At 35.1% G+C, this 15,309-nt stretch overlaps 2 protein-coding genes across 4 annotated transcripts in view; one reads left to right on the top strand and one right to left on the bottom strand.

The window, feature by feature from the left end:
* Positions 1 to 10: 10 nt before the first annotated feature.
* Positions 11 to 5,759, top strand: LOC149797809 (uncharacterized). Its single transcript, XM_089962800.1, has 2 exons — positions 11 to 3,817; positions 5,664 to 5,759. The coding sequence occupies exons 1-2, from the start codon at positions 3,538 to 3,540 to the stop codon at positions 5,690 to 5,692; spliced, it is 309 nt and encodes a 102-aa protein (XP_089818926.1). The 5' UTR covers positions 11 to 3,537; the 3' UTR covers positions 5,693 to 5,759.
* Positions 5,760 to 6,572: 813 nt separating this feature from the next.
* Positions 6,573 to 15,309, bottom strand: part of LOC149797808 (uncharacterized) — a 38,046-nt gene continuing 29,309 nt past the window's right edge. For all 3 annotated transcript variants that reach the window (XM_089962792.1, XM_089962793.1, XM_089962795.1), the window contains 2 exons: positions 9,719 to 9,794; positions 6,573 to 8,225 (listed from right to left, as the gene is read on the bottom strand). In XM_089962792.1, coding sequence (XP_089818918.1) covers positions 7,994 to 8,225; positions 9,719 to 9,794 — 308 coding nt within the window. In that variant the 3' untranslated portion in view covers positions 6,573 to 7,993. The remainder of the gene's footprint in view (positions 8,226 to 9,718; positions 9,795 to 15,309) is intronic.

Below are 15,309 nucleotides of genomic sequence, written 5' to 3'. Positions count from 1 at the left end.
CGAATTGACCAAATTTTATATGTAGTTTGCACTTGGGGCAAGAAACATTGAATTTTGTCAGTTTCAAAGGCACCTTTAACACATTATTGGCTTTATCATGCCAAGAATATGGGAACCATTTGTCTTTCCAAAGGATACACAGAGGCAGCAAAGCCATACTGGCCTGTGTGGGTATCAAACCTACAACCTTTGGATTGGGAGTCAGATGCTCTATCAAGTGCTACTGTGGCATTTGCCTAGATATAGACTACTAAACATTAGGCAAGCTTATATATGGGACCATTACACATTAGGCAGGCTTATATACAGGACCATTACACATTAGGCAAACTTATATATAACACCATAACACAGTGTCACATAACACAAGCTTACCTTGATAGGGCCTTTATGTACAAGACCATTTCACACTGGGCAAGCTTATCTTTATAGAGCTTTATATATTGGACCATTACAAATTGGCAAGCTTACCTTGATGGGGGACCCAGAGTGGCCAATTGGTCTAAAGCACTCACCGTTGCTTATCACTGCCATTTCACCTCTATCTGCATGGGTTTGAGTCTTGGATTCAGCCAATGTGGGTACGTGAGAAAGCTTGCCAGTAGCTTCTCATGGGTCGGTGGTTCTTTCCAGGGTTTTCCTAGGTTCTTCCTCCACCAGTAATACTGGCCGCCATGTATAGCTTATCTTGTGCTGAAAAATGGCATTAAACCTTACGACAACAACAAACTCCTTGATAGGGCCTTTATATACAAGACAATTACACACTGGGTAAGCTTATCTTAATAGGGCCTTTATATATCGGACCATTACACAATGGGCAAGCTTACCAAGATAGGGCCTATAGACCATTACATACGAGGCAAGCTTATATATAGGCCCCACTACACATTATGCAAGCTTATATATAGGCCCATTACACATTATGCAAGCTTACCATGAAAGGCCCATTACACATTATGCAAGCTTACCATGAAAGGACCATTACACATTATGCAAGTTTACCATGATAGGACCATTACACATTATGCAAGCTTACCATGATAGGACCATTACACATTATGCAAGCTTACCATGATAGGGCAGCTTTCATCTCTACGTAACCTTGACCACTGAACTCTAAAGTCTAAAATCAATGTTTCTTTTTGCACCAAGTGCAAGTTACTTACAAAATTTAATAATGGTAAATGGTGGAGACTTCAAGTTATCATGTGGAAACAAAATAGGAAGAAAATGGACATGATAAAATGATATATGCCCATCATATGATGGAGTTTAACAATATCTGAGATATTTATCAGAGGAAGCTAACAAGCATAGTTCAAATATTAGGCAGACACAGTAGACATATACATAGGCAATATGGGCCTGACCTGTAGGCAGTAGTTGTCTATAATTCGTGACACTTTATCACAATGAGACAGTTGTTTGCATAATCAGATGGGTTTTTTTGTTCTGTAACATCACAGATTTGTAGCAACTGAGTTGGAAACTTTAGAGAAACAAAGAACCTCAGGTTTACTGCTTATTTTTTCTTGCATAGTTGCAGGTATAAAATACAAGTAATTCTTTCCGCACATAGACCTCAAACTACAAACATCTGCCACATATTGGTTTGTACACATTTGGACTAACTCTTGAGTCACACATGACAAGTTGGATTACTAAACCATGGTTATTTTCTTGTCTTGATGGGCAAGACATGGGTATCGTTGTTTGTATTGTTGGCATCAGTGTTAATTTTCTGAATTTTGTAACCAATTTTAAAAAAAACAGACCAACTGCATGTATAGTCAGTAAACTTTACGAGACCCATAATGGCAGAGATCATTTGAATTATTACCCTCCAGTGATAAAGGTACAGCATAGTGCCGTATAGAAGACTCAAACCTCACAAAAAGATTTGCTTTAGGTCAAGTTCAAGTCGTGCTGGTATATTTTTGGAATAATGTTCTCTTTCCTCTTTGGAGATGGGGTAAACAACATGGCACAGTCACATTGGAATTAAGCAGTGGGATCAAAATTCAATAATTTCTTTGTAACTATTATCAGTCTAACAATCAGTTATAGTCCAAAGACTGAATATCCCCAAATCTTGTTTACCATGTGATTGACCATGTTTGGAAAATGTGAAAAACAGGCAGAAGAAGAGTCAAATAGAAAATCTTACAAAACATGATGTTTGGAACTTAATTTGGCACATAAAAAACAACAGCATAAATTTTACTGATATAATTGGGATTTTCAGTTTATTTAGGACTGAATCCATTTGGAAAAAAAATAAATCCTAAGAGTTATCATAGGCTGGTTAGAAAAAATGATTTGGGAAACCAACAGAAATTGTATGGCAAGCTTCATTGCAGGAAGATAATTTGATTAAAATCCAATAATCCTTGGTAAAGTAAAAGTGCAGAAACCTAACCCAAGAGGATGGTCAATCCAGGGGCACAACTCCTGTAAATGGTCATGTGGAATGCTGAAATTAAAAGGCAATGTAGGTCTTGTCGTCTATAAAGCTACATTCCAGATTTGGCTGAAATCCAAAATGCCTTGGTAAAGTTACACTGATGAAACCAAAGTCTGAAAAACAGGCAATCAGACAGATACATACAGAATTTTATCTAAAGGGGTTCCTAAAATTCAAACAGTTGCTTTTCAGCTTAAAGGTATCCCTCCCACTCCAACTTTTGCAAATGTTACACAGTATACTTCCCCTCTTGGTGTTGTTTTGTAACCATCTGTAATGTAACAGTAAGATATTTGAAGCATCAAATTTTTTTCTTCTTTGGCAGTTCATCTACAACAACCCTATCATCTAAAATCATTTTAGAATTATTGTCCTCTGTTTGGCAAGAAACTATACTTTCTTCATTCCGCCATTCTGTTTACACATCTGCACCACCATGCAGGCTTGCATCTAGGTGCACGATCATGCAAATATTCCCCCCCATTTAAGTTTTCCTTTCAAGATTTTTAATCATATGAGTGCAAAAAATAAGAATTGCGTACATATTTTTGTTAAGAATGCATTATTTTATTAATTGTGTTGGTTGTAAAATTCCTGGTTGTCACTCTCATCGAATATGTTTTGTATAGTTGTAAATACATCACATATTTCTGTGTGTCATGTGATCATTTCTGATTGGTTAATAACAAAGGTCAGAAGAGCACGTTTGATACAAAGACTGACTTGGTGGGACGACGTGTGAAATGGCTATATCAGTTAAAACTATGACACTTTTTCATTATTTTAGCAGCAACACTTATAATAATAGTCAGGGTGCAGAAGTTTCTGTCAATAGGCAATGACAGCAAACGAACACTTCCTCAGGCTTATCCTGTATCGGACGATGCTAGTGATGATGTGCTTAAAGATGGCGGCAGTGAAACTAAGGGTCCATCTAACACTAAGAAAATAAAATACTCTTTCAATTCAGACTGGAAACAAAATCGACCATGGCTGGAAATGAATGAAAAAATGAGGTGCTTTGCAGAGTGTGTGTAAAAACTGGCAAAAACATTCTTTCACACTTGGAAATGCTAATTTCACGACATCAACCCTTTGACAGACATGTTGAATTACAAGTTCATAAACAGGCAATTAAGGATTTGAAACTAAGTGAAAATCTTAAAACTACATGCATGGCAACTATTAGCAAGAAATCTGAATCAATTATTCATGCTGTGTCAGTTGCCTATTACTTGGCAAAGGAGAATATTGCTTCTCTAAAATGTGGCTCACTGTTGGATTTTGTTGACTTTCTGGGTGCTGGTGTTGGCAACCTATTTGTCAAGGGCTTCTGTATAGGAATTTCAGGTAAGTTCTTTTATTTACATTTTTTCTATTGAAATTTAGATGGAAAATGGTGTATACTAAGAAGCAACAAAACATGATCAGTTAGGTTCCAATCAGTGCATATCTTGAGGAATCCCTGTGTTATTTAAAACAGCACCTAGCATCGTGATCGTCCAATGAAATTGCATTTGGTAGCTAGTCATCATAACTTCCTGTCAGTGTTTAATGGTGGATAACATTTTTCTTTTTTAATCAATATGGATTATTGGTACCTGTTTCTTTTGTCATGAAATTCTTTCCTGTCTAGACAGGTCATGTTTCTGTTTCACTGTAATGAGTTTTCGTGTTTGAAATGATGATAGTCGCTGTTTGAATAATTTTGTGAGCATGTAAGGAGTTGCTGCCAACATTGTGATACAGTACAGTAGTCAGACAAATCCCACCACTTGAAACTTATATAATGCATCAGTAAATAAGTTATTATTATTATTTGCTCTGATGATCATTGCAGCAAATGACATTGACCCTGATCTGCTTATATCACAAATGTGCACATGTAGGTACCCATCAGTGATGTATATAATACCGTTTTTTTTATTTTAAAATCGTCGTATACAGACAGGCATAATCACTTCCTTCATTACTATAATTTGTTATGTATATTTGATTTAATTTATATGATTTAATTGTTTGTAAGTTTTAAAATCTTTTTATTTTTTAATTTCATTATGTGAAAATAATGTTGTTCTGTTTATTAGGAACTCTTACTTTTTCCAGAAAATAGTTTGATGTTGACTGTTCATTTTTGTAAACATAAGGCTGACCTGGTTCCCGACCTTAATTCAGAATTAGTAACAGCCATGTGAACAAGTTATTTTTAATTTATTTTTATTGTGGGAATAATATGGTTGAGATCAAGGCTGTGTTGGATACATGACCCTTGACTTGTAAATAGTTTTTAGTGAAGTAAACAACTTTTATTCTCAGAGTTAAATGATTGGTTCTTATCAAGGACATACAGGGGTTACGTGATTTTTTCATATTATGTAAACATGATCATGTGACCCTTATCCGGCATCTGTTTTGCAAAAATTAAAGTTTTAAACCATTGTTTTAGAGAAATAATCACAGTTGGGCTTCTAAACACAGAGACGTAAATGTGTTTCTTTTGTTTTGTCATTTTGGGAATTACATTTTAATGTTTATTCAAATTATTTGTATTCAAAAGGATTAATTTGTTTCTCTGGAAATATTTTTGAGTGCTCATACAGAATTCTTGAACAAAGACATTTCTTAAAAATCTTATTCAGATTTCAAACACAAGATTACTTGTGTTTCTACAAGGAACTGTAGATTTAAACACAGTACAGGATACAGCATATGTCATCATCTTCTATCTTGGATTCTTCATTAGGACTCGAACTTGAATTCATTAGAACATTTTATTATCAGGACTTTAAAATTTGTATTCGTGGATTATTCTTGTATTATTTTGGATTTTATTCTTAAAACCATAAGTTCTTATTTGTTTCATTTTTTTCACAATATTTTTCCAGGGAGATAAATCTTAAATTTTTCAAATCTTGTTGTTTTCACTCTTTCTTGTGTTACTGCTTATTTGAGCCTAAACATGTAACATAAGAAATTGAATGACTTTAATTAACAGAGAGAGAGACTGCAGCGCCATATTATTTTAGCATTTAACCACCTTAATGGGATTTCTTAAAACGACTGAATTATCACAAGGCAACATCCTTAGACATTCTTAGGTCTTGGGTTAAGGTTCTTGCACAATATGCATCTGATTTTGGTCATTTTACTTTGGGGTTTTTTAATATAATATATTTGTTTTTGCATTTTTTTCTAGGGTTCCATAGCAACAGTGATAGACTCTGAGTTAATGCAGAAAGTATGATGAAGTCCATTCATTAGCATCTTAACTGATGAGAGTACAGACATTTCAAATACCGCCGAGTGGTCTAAAGCGCTCTTCGTTACGGATCACTGCCATCTCACCTCTGTCTGCGGCGGTTCGAGTCTAAGATTCAGCCAATATGGGCATGTGAGAAAGCTTGCCAGTAGCTTCTCGTGGGTCGGTGGTTCTTTCCGGGGTTTTCCGGGTTCTTCCTCCACCATTAATACTGGCCGCCATGTATAGCCTATCGTGCTGAAAAATGGCGTTAAACCCCACAACAACAACATTTCAAATACCAAGAAGCTGGTCATTTATGCCAAAATCATTGAACCAACCATGTTTGTTTCTACAACACATTTTCTTAGTAATGTGTCAGTGGAAGGCCAATCGCACACTGCTGATGTTCTTTTCAATGAAGTTGTCCAGTTCTTGGAAAAAAAGGCGATTCCTCCTGAAAAATTGTTGGTTTTGGCAGTGATGGGGCATCAGTGATGACAGGTCACAAAAGTGGTGTAGCAACATGGTTCAAGGAGAAAAGCCCTCACTTGATCAGCATTTATTTAATGGCTCATAGAATGAATTTGTGTACCTCTCATGCATCGAAAAACATTCCGTACCTCAAGGAAACCTTTGAAGGCACAGTTATAAACCAGAGTTTTATATAGCCATGCTTCATGCGTCAAATACGCAGACTTTTCCGATTTGACGCACAAAAGATGTTGATTGTTCGTATTTAAACTGACGCACCCCAATATTATGTTTTGCTGATCAACATTAAACAAAGGTTTGTTCTAAAAATCTTTGCCAGTACGTAAATTGACATACCCCAATATTATGTTTTGCTGATTAACACAAAATAAATGTTTGCTCTAACTACTTTATTGGCTAGATTACAACTCTCCCAAATGGAAAACACGTGCACATCAGTTTCTTATGCTGATGTTATTATAACACATAGGGTTACTGCATTTTTTATATGCATGCTTTGGAACTAATATGTAGGAGTTGTCATGCATCACTGCTTTTGAAGTGCACAAATTCATACAAAATTTTATTGTCATTTGTGTACACACACACCCTGCAAGGTTAACTCTCGTAAATAATGTAGTGGAATGCTGTAAATAAAGCTGCATGCCAAATCTGATTAAATCCAATAAACCTCCCAAAACAAAAAATCAGTGGGATGGACAATTAAGGGGCATAACTCTGTAAAAGATGTTTTGGAATACTTAATTCAAACTTATTCAAGTTCCCTTCAATATAAAGCTGCATGCCACATTTTCTTAAATCCAACAATCTTTGGTAAAGTTATTTTGCAGAAACCAAAGTTATTAAGATGGTCAGTCATGGGGCATAACTCTGAAAATGTCATGGAAAGCTGGAAATCCAACTCGAACATGGTCTTGTCAGTTTAAAGCTGTGTCAAACTTTGTTGAAATCTGCTTCTAGTAAGTTTGGTAAAGTTGAGCATAACAAACAAACACTAAGAGTTGGTAAATAAGAGACCATAAATCCTGAAAACAACAAAATACTGAAAGTCAAATTCTTTCAAGGTCTCATCAATATCAAGTTGTATACTTGTTTCATATCCATTGACAGATAGAATGATTACAGAGGTCTCTGCCAATTTCACTGAGTTGGGTGCTAATAATTGTAAATTCCATACCCTTCAATACATACATTCACAACTTATGTATTGAATGATTCAAAAGTGTGTGTGTGATTTGGATTTTTAACATAACTTTAACAATTTTTCAATCATATTGCTATGATGTTTGCAGTGTGGCAGTTTATAGTGATCTCTAGCACTGGGGTATCATGCTGCAGACATGTCGCATGATGTCCCACCCAATCACATTATCCTGACACCAGGTCGACCAGTCCTAACACTAATCTCTTAATGTTGAGCACCAAGCGAGGCAGCTGTTAGTAACATTTTAGAAGTCTTTGGTATGACTCGGCCAGTGATTGAACCCGTGACCTCCCGCATCTGGGGTGGATGCTCCAACCACTAGGCCATCAGAGCGGTCACGACCTCCTGCATCTGAGGCGGATGCTGTAACCACTAGGCCACTGATTTTCACATACAATTTTGATTGTCTCATATGAAAAACATGACTTAAAACGTTTCTAGGAATACAAGTTGCAAATGCAGTGAAATAAGCATCTGATTGTTAGACTGACTATATTTAATGTCCACTTGCTTCAAAGGTGGTGGGGGTGTTACTACAAGTTAGGAAAACAGCATTTATACAAGGCAATAACATTTCAACTTCCTGTTTTTACATCTGCGCAACAAAATCAGCACTGCTGTTAGATTTTGAAGTCACCACAAAGTCAGATACAATATCTTTGAACTCTTTGCATAAATGGTCAATTTCTTTCACCATGACTAAGCTACAAGACACATCGAGCCTCTCCAACAAATATCTATCTATGTCTGGATTTAGTTCAGCTGCTTGTTTCAGCCTTGCTGCTGCTGAGAGTAGATGTTTGCCTTCAATTCTGTTATCACTGAAATATACAAGAATAAAGTTTTTTACATCTCCTGTTGAGATTAAAATATAACCTTTTGTATCCTGATCAATAGCCAAGAGTAAATTATCCACTTTGTTCGACATAATCCACACCAACCCTTGACATAGCTCTGGCATATGTAGTTAACTGAAAGCGAGACTCAACCAGTGCTATCTTGTGGGCCTTTTTAAATAACAGAGCTTTTCACCATATCGGTCAAGTGCTCAAAGTGACAACTTCCACAATGTCCATGTGCCTCAACTCTGAAAGATTTTTTTTTTGTGAAAGGCCTAAATTATAAAAAGTTACATGTGACACATGTCACTGTCTTATTGAATCATAAGTCTCAAGGTAAATGTAATTAACAATCTGACTGGATCAGTTCTTTCAGCTGCATCCAATCAGATTGTGAAACATTTGACACTATTTGGCTAGTTACATATGCCAAGATCAATGTGGAATGAAATGGCTCAACAACCTTTGGTTAGCGAAGATGCTGCACATATTTTATATGCTACTTTACCAGATATTGCTGTTATTTTATTCTGCACTTTTTCAACATTGTATAGCACCATGTTCCTTGATGTGAATTTCAAGCAAAATGCTAATAGGTTTGTTGTGATCTCAAAATCAGTTGCAACTCTTGTATCAGAAAAAAAGTTTGTGAAATCTGTCTACATTCATTCAGGAAGAACTGGAGAAGGGCTTCAGTTGTACTGTTTTACTGTGTTTAATCAATTTATCAAAAAGATTCAGTGAAGTTCTCATTCCGTTTGTATGCTTCATGAGGAGGAAATATGAGTCAAGTACCTTTCCTAAAGCCAGGTGAACTGGGTATCAAACCCATGACCCTTTGATTCTGAATCTACTGCTCTAACACCCAAGTTACTGCATTCAACAAGGCTGTCATGGTTGTGTGAAAACTCCACAATATAAAAGTTTGGCTTTATTGTTCTCTAATTACCAAAAGAAGATCCTCAATCTCAATTTATTTTCTATACATGCTTGCTACAATTATTCAAGCTAATTAAGATTACCGTAAAAAGGATATCACTGAACATTAATGCAGGAAGCACTTCTCCGTCAGGCAATGAAACTGAAACATGACCATGTGTACATGAAATACAGCATCTCTTTGTCATTGCAATGACATATAATGTCACTCATCAGTCAATCAAATCATTTTCCTGTTTTGGGAAAATCTCATTCTGGTATTGCAAGAAAAAGTTGGCTTTTATATCAGACCATTGTTTGGCAGAGATCAAATGGAGTTATGTGAGACTCCAGCTGAATTTGTCCAAGTTTCTGACAATACAAAATTTTTATAACTGATGTTTTAACCTTCAAGACTTGACTGAATTTTATTTAACACAAGTAACTTAAATACTGTCATCTATATTAAACATGGTTTTGACTTGACATCGTTTTATGAACAACCATATTTTTGTTATCCTAAAGTTCACACTGTTGTCATATCTACAGCAGCTCACCTTATATCAAGTCTCTGAAGCCTTGGAAATGTACCATCAGTGAATATGTCAGTGAGAAGATTTGTAGCGGCTGATCCTGAAAATGATGAAATGTATCTTGCTTTAATCAAGTTATCATATACAAATGATATCTGAAAAGTTCTGAACATTTTGTTATAACTTTATTTTTTTTCTTTGAACCTGTCCATAAATTTAATGCCAATCATAAGACTAAATTTATAAAATGATCTGAAGCTGCATGACAGCATGCTTGACACCTGCATATATATGTGTGACATAACAATGGTAAATGACATGGTTGACACCTGCGGATATATGTGTGATGCAACAATGGTAAATGACAGCACGCTTAACACCTGCATATATATGTGTGACATAACAATGGTAAATGACATGCTTGACACCTGCAGATATAAGTGTGACGTAACAATGGTAAATGACAGCATGCTTGACACCTGCATATATATGTGACGTAACAATTGTAAATGACAGTGACATGACAGCATGCTTGACACCAGTATATATATGTGTGACAAAACAATGGTAAATGACAGCATGCTTGATACCTGCATATATATGTGTGACATAACAATAGTAAATGACAGCGACACAAAACTGTCACAGGGGAAACAATTCTGCTACTGAGCAAAAAGCATAAAATATTGGGTATTCTCTGACTGATATCAAGAGTGCTTTGAATAAAGTTTACAGATGTAATTTTGTGTCATATCCAATGATGATTCTTAGGTGGTTTCATTGTCTTAAAGATGGTAAGGAATCCAGTCAAGATGATTCTGGAAGACCATTGTCTGCAACTGGTGAGCAGGGAGTGGCTGCTGTGAAGGAAGCAATTGATGAAGATGCTTAGTAAACTGTTCTATCATCACATTATAACTGTCGGCTTTGGTAATATGCTGAAAAACTCTTTGAAACTCGGAGAGGTTTGTGCAAGATGGCTCCCTCGTTTGTTTCTCTGATGATAAAAAAGTAAACAGGCTTGGGACGAACCCCCACACAGCTACTAGCCAAATAAGAAAAGAGTGATAAGAGACATCTGAATGAGATTGTATGAAGCATGTATTTACTTTACTGAACCCAACTCTAGAGGAACTAAAAAAGTCTGGATAAGAGAAAACCTGCAGAGATAACAAATTGCTTGACGTAGTCAGAGTGTAAAGATAGTTTTATAAACATTGTTTTTCAATGCAAAAGACTCGGTCATCATGGTACCTTTGTCAAGCAAGTGCTAGTGTCACTAAGTTAGTCTCACTGGAAATTCTGATGCCTCCAAAAGTTGTGGAACATTACTGAACAACCCATCCATAAACCAGTCCCCTATGTATCCATCTATTCCATAACAATGCATTTTGACAGACTTCTTGAACAAGCACTACATCTGAACTTGGCTACATCAACTATACAGCCCTGATTTAACTCCATGTAAGTTTTGGCTGACAATCATTTATCAAAGATTTGTTGAGGGGCAGATGATTTAAAAGCCACCATGTGGTTGGATGTACAGTTTTCCAGCAAGTGAACAATATACCAAAAAAGTGAATACAAACCAGCACTTAAAAACTGCATAATCAGACTGAGAAAGTGTGTAGAGGTGCATCGGTAGTACTTTGAGGGGATTCACTGACATACTTTTCATTAATAAAGAACTCTGTTGTACATCACGATAATATTCAAAACATTTTAAATATCCTTTGTATGGTGAACAATCTTAAACCTTATTTTTTCACAACTTCAATCACAAGGTAAGAAATTTAGCAAAATTGAACATCCTGGACATATAGGAATGGTGGTACTGAGTGTGATGCCTGCTTGTGACAGTAAACACACCCTTCATATCCCCCAAATCTTGTATACATCACATATAGGGATTTGTTCATGGAACATGCATGCTCCACCACAGACCAAAAACATCCTAAATGCAAAACTGAACCATAGGTTAGGTGGAAGGAGAGACAAGAGCAACACTTTTGGTCCGCCCCAGTCATGGTGTGGCATAACAGAAAACGCTTATCCCCATTTGAATACACCTCTGTAAATTGTTTTGTAAAATAGTATGGCACTACATCGTGCTGCAACATTTACATGTGTTTAGTTTTCTGCCTGTAAGTGTTTATAAAAATTGATAAATATGTCAAATGAACATGTACACGGCTGTCAGTGATGCTGGAACTACACGTTTCAATTAAATGATACAATTCTACATCTCTGGTTAAGAGGGAAGTTTAGTAGGATATTTCTGTTGATTCTCTTCTTAAAGTATGCTTGATTTTTATGACGATATTATTGGGAAAAAGCTATGTTGTTAAGAATTTGTTTTAGTTTACAAAATATATTCCACATCAGGCTGATTTATGGATAAATCAGATAAAACTGTATTGACGCTACATATCTTACCTCTGAAAAACCTTTTATTAGTAACATTTCATTATAAAGAAATATCATTTTTCAAGTTTGTAAGCTGCTGCAGCCTGTCCTGTCTTATTTCCACAGTATTTAATTTTTTACACTATTATTGTACAAGATGTGCACATTTCTTAATCAGTATTTTGAAATACATATTTATTAACTTCCCAAAGAAATCATCAGTGTTTGAGTAACAAATTTCTGACCACAGAAAACAATTTATATGATGTCACCCATCCTCTTGACAACAAGGCCCCAATATAATTTATCTGATGTCACCTATCCTCTTTACAACAAGGATCCAATATAATTTATCTGATGTCACCCATCCTCTTTACAACAAGGCCCAATATAATTTATCTGATGTCACCCATCCTCTTGACAACAAGGATCCAATATAATTTATCTGATGTCACCCATCCTCTTTACAACAAAGCCCCAATACAATTTATCTGATGTCACCCATCCTCTTGACAACAAGGATCCAATATAATTTATCTGATGTCACCAATCCTCTTGACAACAAGGCCGCAATATAATTTATCTGATGTCACCCATTCTCTTCACAACAAGGATCCAATAAAATTTATCTGCTGTCACCCATCCTCTTTACAACAAGGCCCTAATATAATTTATCTGATGTCACCCATCCTCTTTACAACAAGGATCCAATAAAATTTATCTGCTGTCACCCATCCTCTTACAACAAGGATCCAATATAATTTATCTGATGTCACCCATCGTCTTACAACAAGGATCCAATACAATTTTCATGGTAATGGTTATATTTAATAGATTAAACCAGTTTTTGCTATGTTTAGTGAAGAGAAAAATCTTGAATAATTTTTTTACAAATTACCAACATATTTTGTTAAATAAATACAAATTAAGATAATGAATCAACTTAAAAATATTTCAACTGTAAATGGATTAAAATATAAATTTTTATTGGCAGGGGTGATGGGCAAAACTGACTGAACTGATATCAATTTATCTACCATAAAAACAAATTCTCAGTTTTTTTAAAAGTTTTTTCCTTGATTATCGTCAACTTGTAAGTTAACGGTTTTATTATAATTTCTTTTATTCATACCAGGTAAATGTTCTGAATGTGTACGTCATGTTCTGATTTGCTGTGATTGATCCACACCTTTGCTTATTCCTGATGTATTTTGGAAGATGATGTGATTACATTTTAAAAAATTGAAGTTTTACTTATTTTTTAGTTTATCTGCATTATGTAGTCGGCACCTCTCTGGTCATGTTCCAAGAAAAGAAATTATTTTTGATCCTATATACTTACACAAAAGAGATGTATAAATGCAGACAGATACCTGATTTTTAAGGAACACATATGTTGATAAATAATTTGTAAAGATTGCACTGGTTATACAAATCTTCATGATCATCTTTATCAATCCTGAAAATAGACTCCTTTAATTACATAATGGACCCAAATAAATGTTAGTCCCTTGCTAACTCCTGTACATTAAACTGAGTTATGTAACTATGACTATGTGAATCATGTGAGAAGAGAGACCAGTCAATACAAGCTCTAGATGCTGAACATCAGATGGTGAAACACTTGTGTATGAAGAATTGTTATCATGAATTTTATGGGCTATTTTGTGGAGGGTTGTTGTTGTTTAATGCCATTTTTCACCACACGATAGGCTATTCATGGCAGCCAGTATTAATGGTGGAGGAAGAACCTGGGAAATCCCCAGAAAGAACCACCGACCCTCGAGAAGCTACTGGCAAGCTTTCTCACATACCCACATTGGCCGAATCCTAGACTCGAACCCACGCAGAGGTGAGATGGCAGTGATCTGTAACGGAGAGCGCGTGGAGGGTTATTAAAGGGAAACTAAAAAGGTTTCCAGTAGTAGCATATTTTTCATTATGGTTTTCTAAACAATCTGCTCGAGAGAAGAAATCTGCAAACAAGCAAGACTACCACATACACATGTATTTATTATCATGTGACTACTGCAGCCAATGAAACATTACCAAAAATTTAAGCAGAACATGAAATAAGAATGGAGAATAGATGTTTTTTTTAGTCATTGTAGATCCTACAAAACATGCCATGTCCACAGAGTACATGCAAACTTTAACTGATGGTTCTTGTTTCTAAATACCATTTTACACTGTTCACAGATATATTTTTGCCCATGATATACATTTCAATTTGCTGCAAGCACATTATGGAATCTACATTTGTGATTATACTGTGATAAAACATTTGCTTTCTTAAATATTTTTATTCATTATAAAGTTTGTCTATCGATATGAACATGCACATATCTAATGACATGAACATGCATGTGTCTACTGACATGAACATGTACACTTACATGAACACAGACATGTCTACGGACATAACATGCATGTGTCTACAGACATGAATATGCACATTTCTACTGACATGAACATGCATATGTCTACAGACATGAACATGCACATTTCTACTGATATGAATATGCATATTTCTAATGACATGAACAATCATGCTTCTACTGACATGAACATGCATATTTCTACTGACAAGAACATGCATACTTGTATCCTTGTACTCAAAATTCTTTAGTAAAATTATTAATATTAAAATACTAATAATTTTTCTACTCAAATTAGTATTAAGAATAATATTTTATGTACTAAATTAATTACTACGAAAAATATTTGTTGTTTTTTTTTACTTGCAATTACTGCATTTTCTTTTTGCTTAGTGTCACTTCACATTTACTCATCCACAAAGTTTGTACCTAGGTTTTACTCATTCTGAATTATACAATTTTTTTTATGTAATCAGTAGTAAAAATAATTAAGTGAAATTCTGGTTGCATCTATTTATCAATTTTTATTTTCATCATTTACATGTATGTAGCATTAGAAAACAAATATCCTAGAAATATATTAAGCAAAGATATATATACCATACTAAATCACATCATAATTTGACATAAAAGTCGTACATCAAATGAAACAACCACATGTTGTGTGATGTATGTTATTCATAATATAATATCAGTCTTCTGTTTAGTAAGTCTCACTGGTAGATAGGGGAAAAGGTTGAGTTTCTTATTATTTCAATTAAACTGCACTGTTTTGGCTATTGTAAACCGTGAATATTTTTATAAATGTTGGTAAACTGTGCAGCCTTTGCA

The sequence above is a fragment of the Sinohyriopsis cumingii genome, chromosome 6 (assembly GCF_028554795.1).
Source record: "Sinohyriopsis cumingii isolate HCF-2022 chromosome 6, ASM2855479v2, whole genome shotgun sequence".
Classification (NCBI taxonomy): Eukaryota; Metazoa; Mollusca; class Bivalvia; order Unionida; family Unionidae; genus Sinohyriopsis; species Sinohyriopsis cumingii.
This window is presented reverse-complemented; position numbering and strand designations above follow the sequence as displayed.

Coding starts and splice junctions, on each gene's coding strand:
- LOC149797809 (XM_089962800.1), top strand. CDS start 3,538: ATGCTAATTTCACGACATCAACCCTTTGACAGACATGTTGAATTACAA. Junction 3,818..5,663: donor CTTCTGTATAGGAATTTCAG/GTAAGTTCTTTT, acceptor ATTTTTTTCTAG/GGTTCCATAGCAACAGTGAT.